Genomic DNA, 6106 nt, shown 5'->3' on the forward strand with positions numbered 1-6106 from the left:
GTTCTTTTTCCAGGCCATCTACAAAATGGTAGGGTCTGTCATGAAGATGCCTGAGGATGAATCAACTCCAGAGAAAAGAACAGATAAGATATTCCGTCAGATGGATAAGAACCAGGACGGAAAGTTGTCCTTGGAAGAGTTCATCGAAGGAGCCAAGAGTGACCCCTCCATCGTGAGGCTACTACAATGTGACCCCCAGGCCCAGTAATGTCTCATAATCATAATAATAAAACGTACAAATTAATTTATTAAACCGGCTGGTTCGCTCGTCGACCGGTACATTAATTGAAGTCACTGAATTTGTTCTGAACCTAGAGTAGGAGGAGGCGAGGCGAACTGTCGGCGTCTCTCTCATTAAGTAATGCTTAGTCACGGTACCCTCATTACCAAAAAGAAACTTTAATTTTTTGAAAGTGTTACTGTAAATTTGTAAAATAATTATTAAACTTACAAATATTTTTTTCTATTAATTAATAATATAGAGTTTAGTAGCGAGATTAGTTTGTGGTCGTACCTCAGTCTTCCTGTGCTAAGTGGTGGGAGTCAGGTGCACTCACTGGAACCTGCAGAGGTGTGTGTCGGTCACTTTTTGTCTTATGTTGATACGATTGTGTAAAATATCTCATTTTTTCTCTTTGTTTCGAGTGCTATGTACATTGTTTAGAGCCATTGTAGTTATATTTTTAATGAAGAAATGCTATCGTTTAGAGTTTTATAATGCGAAAGTGTTAGTCAATTATGGGCCAACAGATGTTAGATTGTATCTATGTATTGTGTCTGCTGTTAGATACAAATACTGGGTGCTAATCCTTTTTTGAATTTGTTTCTGGTTATTTGTTAAAGTGCTTCGAGTTATTTCTTATTTTCTCTAACTAAGAGTATTTCACAGGCTTATCATTGCTATAAGTTACGAGAGGTGTCGGGCAAAATTTTGAAACCATTTGACTTTTACAGTAATATAAAGATTAGTTGCAGTATTCATTTTTGTAGTAATTTATTTGATACCAATCTTTTGCTGAACTTATAAAATTTAGTAAGAGTAGTTGTTTAACATTAGAGCTGTGAAAGTATTGGTATGGAAAAAGATAAGTTAAATGGAAATGTTCTGTATTGAGATTGAAGTGACCTTATTTAATTCTAACTTTGTACCGTAACGTGAGGTGTTAGTCCATTCTCTAGAGGAACACTGCACAGTAGTGGAGCTATGAAATACTCTTATGTTGTTGCAGGCCATATCACTTTCACTACTTCTCCTCGTTGTTGATCATTGAAATGTTTAGCTGTTCTGTACTCACAAATATCCATTTTCTACTTAGACGTGGTGTGTATGCATGTTTATCGTTTTTATATTTATCTGTCGTTGTTTGTGGCCAGTTAAATTTCCGTTTTAGATCAGTTTGAAGCACTAGTGTTGTAACATATTGTATATAAGCTTGTTTCACTTTTACTTGTCAGCACTTACGTTAACGCTCAGATGTTATCAGCGTAAACCTGCCCGTAATCTGGCATCGTCTGACGCTCAGTCGCTCACGACTTACGTGTTTGTTATGTTAAATTTTGATAACTGTGAGACACTATTGAACTTATAATCCTGTTACTGTACTGTTCTCTATGAGTATAAATTGTATTCTCTTGTATATTAGATCAAGAAAAAATAGTTGTTACAGAATTTCATTTACTTTCCTGAAGGGTGCACACAATTAGTATACAGGTATTTGTTTAAACCTTAAATGTGATAGCCAATAAACTAAATGCTTTTTAAATTGGCATTTGTGAGTAATCCATTTTCATTTATTGTGCTAAAGTTATGCTATACTGCCATAAAAGTATGAAAATTGCATGAGATCCTTGCTTCTTATTCACCCTTTAAATATGTAATCAAAAAGTATAAACAGTCAATTCATAACTTGATTAATAACTGAGGTTTCAGTTTGATTATATATACTTTAACTAAAACACCATTGTTTAATTCAATTAAATTCCAAAGTTCTTTGTTGAAATATTTACTTGTTATAAGAATAGCAACAATATAAATCTATTTATTTCCCTTACATGATTGTAGACACAATTAACTTAAACAAGTTTAACATTTACAAAATAAAGTAGTATTAACTGTAGCTATTGGTTCTGTGGGTTTCTACAAAGTAAATTATGGCAATTATACTTTTACAACTATACATAAATGTATTAATTTATACAAACATAATAACACTTTTACAGACAAAAGGTTCTAAAAAGAATACAATGATACAAATAAATAGTTTTTAAGTAATTTTTGAATTTATCATATAGGTTCATTTGGTACATTAGGAGAAGATTAAACAATCATGTTGTAACAATGAAACTAGTTTTCTTCTCATAAAAATTCAGCCAATATTGTTCCTTGTACTTCCTGTGTTTTATATTGTAATCATCCCAATTTAAAATACTAATTGAATTGCTATGTTTATTTTATTATTACTTAATGTCAATAAAAAATACATATTTTTGAATATCGACACTGCATTGTTGAATCTCCACGTAGAACCATTAGTTACTATAATTTCAAATGAGAAACTGGTATAAGAATCAAACTGCTCTTCTTAAGTATTAAGTATGTATTGGCTAAAATAGGTAAAGTAAACTTTTAAACCAGAACTTGTTTGTTTAAAAAAAAATGCTATTGTTTATAGTTGTTTAATACATTGAAATATGCAGTAGCTGATCTTATAACTTACATTGGTTGAGTTCACATGTATTGATGTTCTTTTTGTAAAAGGACAAATAGTTTGCACATTTTGGTGTAATTTAAACTGAACTACTTTAAATCTATAATCTAAATCAGCCATTGTAACATTAAAATGATTACTTATTTATGATTAAAAGATTCCACCATTTTTTAAGTATATTTTATCACAGTTCTCAATAATTGATTTCCTCAACTGATTTATTTATTCTGCAACCATAAGACTTGTAATCTTTGAATGTATTAACATTAAATGTGATTTTTAATAAGTTCACACAATAAATTTATCTATGGCCTCTTTATCAGATCATGAGTATTTATTAAATGCAAGTACATTAAATAATGATTTAAGTAAATATAAAACATACAAATTCTAAAACCGAACAATAAACTGACATCACTTCATTATTATTGTCTCTTGTCTGAGGGCTGGGAAATACACATTACATTAGTGCCAGGCAGATGTTATATTGGTGCTTGTTCCAATAACCTTTCTACTTTATTTTCATACTTAATGTAAAATGTGAATGAATAGCAATAAATTGTACTCTTAACATTAAATCCCAATTTTTTTAAAATTTATCTTTAATCTATTGTTATAAATAACAAATTACATATTAATTCCTTGAAACGCTGCAATTTAGATGGGAGAATTATACAAAAACAAAATCGTGGTTGCATTTTTGTGGACATCACATCTATAAAGGCTACATACAAATGTTCTGCTCAATGAATCTCTTAAATTTTTCTGATTGAATAATACAATCGAACAGATATTCAGAGGCCATCATAGTGTAAAGGTATTTTCCATAACTGATATTTGCAAAAAATTTATTTTTCTTCTTTACAAAACAATTTGTTAGTACAGATATTTGACTGGTAGTAATTTTACAATATACAACATAATGGTAAGTTGGTGTTTCAACACTACTATTATTATAATTTTCCCTAAATTTAGGTTAACTCTAGTAGTATAATGTAATCTAACATAAAATGTGCGTCTTAGTTACTTTTTCTTCATTATTCTTTAATGAAATATATACTTTTAGCTTATTGTTTGCTTGTTTGTCATTTTTGTTTTGTTTTGATTTTTTATAAATGTCATAATTAATTTAAATTGATGGTTCTTTACTTAATTAAGCATAGAACGTCTGTCTTCATTTAACTTTCAAACTGGAGCTGATTCAATAGCTTGAGATTAGTTTAAAAAATTAAACAAAGATAAAATCAGATATAGTTTATATATAATTCCAGCCATGGAGCAGAGATGTGAATAATTGTATATTTACCCTTAGTGAAGGAGTGGAGGGAAGGATTGATTGGCAACATGTTGATGTTTGACTTACAACCTATGACCCCTTCTGGATGTTTGCCAGTCATAACTCCACAGGTGACAGTCATGAGCCCAAACTCTGCTTCTCAGTTCACCTTTTAAATACATGTGTATTCAGATATAGCATTATTGAGGAGCTGTTACTAACAGTTCTACAGTCCATTCCGGTCTCTTGGAGTCGTTCAACAGATTGTTGGTCTCTTCTACTCCATTAATAGCTCTCGTGTAATACTGTACAGTAAGATTTCCATTATTCTTTGCAAGATTTTCACATTTACATCACATTTACATTTTGCTGGGAACCGGTCTTGTTTTATGAGTGAGTTGTAGTTACTATAGTGTCCATCACGGTCCCCAACTCTAGTAATCTCCATCTCCAGTTCTACTATGTTCCTATACTTGAGAAAGTTATAAAAGTTCATTTCCTCCATTTATAATTTCTCATCTGATGGAAATCAGTAAATGGCATTGTATTAGTTTGTAATGCTAATGTACTAAATCATTTGTTATAAATAATGTTTAACTGTAAGATATTTATTGTTGGTCAATTTAGGTTTGACTGTTATATAACGAATGAGGGTTGTTTTAAGATTTTCAGTCACTTTTTAATATACTAGTGTGTACTTGAACATGTTTTATTACAATAAAATATTTAATGCTATTGAAATAGTTTATTTTTCTTTCACACCTTGTTTAGTTTTCCTTATTTTGATACCCATTATTTACTTACTTTTTTATACATTAGCTCTAATTTAGATTCTGTATATTTTTATCAATATTTATTGTATTGCTTATGATTACTTTCTTTATAAACAAAACATCCGGAAAACAATTATTTTTTGTTCTTGATTTTTATTTATTGATTATTAATAAATCAGTATACTACAATTGGTTTTTTAGTAGATTTTACACAACTTTAATACATAAATAACTTAGTTTTACAAATATATTTGTTTTGTGAAGGTTATATTTAAAGATAATTCCCAACACGTTAGTATAAATAATTAAGTAATCTCATAAAAAAATAACTAAGCAAATGTTGAGTTGAACTGAAAAGTTTAGTGTTTAAAGATATTAACATATATAGAAGTTAATGTCTTTATAAAATACAAAGTAACTATTAATACGTAACAGCTATTATTTTATTTTTCATGGTAGCGTACTTGAACAAGATATGGTTTATTTCAGCATGGATAATTAATAATATTATATACTAGAGTCTAGATTAAATTACTCTGATTGAGTCAAGGTAAAATTATGGACAAACATTTGGTTAGTACAGAATAATGTACAAAATTGTTCTTTGTGGAGAAAGAACATGTATAATGTATGCAGTGTGCCTGCAGATCCATATTATGATCATTACTAACATCAAAGTTTTCTGGTTCACACTGTATGACTACAACATGTGTAATTAATACTAATAACTACTGACTAGACAAATAAAATCATTGTTTAAAATTGATTAAGGTAACCTATAAGTTTTGTTAATAAATCGTGATTAGTGAACTAATATTTCTTTAGAGAATATTTTCCCATGAGCCTATTAAGCAGCCAGTACATATTAATTGAAACATTTGAAGTGGAACATAAAATTACAATAGTTAGTCAATGGTGTGTCTTGTGTTTGAATTTTGTAGCCTTTTATTAGTATATGAAGGAGTGTATTCTTTATGATTATACAGCATTGATATTCAATCATTATAGTAACTACTGAAAGGTTTCATCTCATGTACTTGTTCTGTATTAACCATGTAAGTAATAATGCCATTTCTTAGGAATGCTGAACCTTTGTAAATTCATAACATCAGTGATCCAAATAGCCAATAAAAAGGCTCTGATGAAATTAACAGAGAAAAATATGGGTATTGAAACCTAACAACTTTGGATCAGCAGGCTAAATATAGATATTGAAATTCCTTTTCAGGTGATGTGCCAATAGAAATCAGACTTTGACTAGGTAGGCAAAAAATTTGGAAATATGTAAATTGGGGTGTGTGTGTGTGTGTGTGTGTGTGTGTGTGTGTGTGTGTGTGCGCGTGCGTGTG

The 6106-nt window shown here is 29.8% G+C and overlaps 1 protein-coding gene across 2 annotated transcripts in view; it reads left to right on the forward strand.

Annotated features, from left to right (window-relative positions):
* LOC124361195 (neurocalcin homolog) overlaps nucleotides 1-4725 on the forward strand; it is a 210550-nt gene extending 205825 nt beyond the window's left edge. For both annotated transcript variants that reach the window (XM_046815238.1, XM_046815244.1), the window contains exon 5: nucleotides 14-4725. In XM_046815238.1, coding sequence (XP_046671194.1) covers nucleotides 14-208 — 195 coding nt within the window. In that variant the 3' untranslated portion in view covers nucleotides 209-4725. The remainder of the gene's footprint in view (nucleotides 1-13) is intronic.
* Nucleotides 4726-6106: the final 1381 nt, after the last annotated feature.

The sequence above is a fragment of the Homalodisca vitripennis genome, chromosome 1 (assembly GCF_021130785.1).
Source record: "Homalodisca vitripennis isolate AUS2020 chromosome 1, UT_GWSS_2.1, whole genome shotgun sequence".
NCBI classification, from domain to species: Eukaryota; Metazoa; Arthropoda; class Insecta; order Hemiptera; family Cicadellidae; genus Homalodisca; species Homalodisca vitripennis.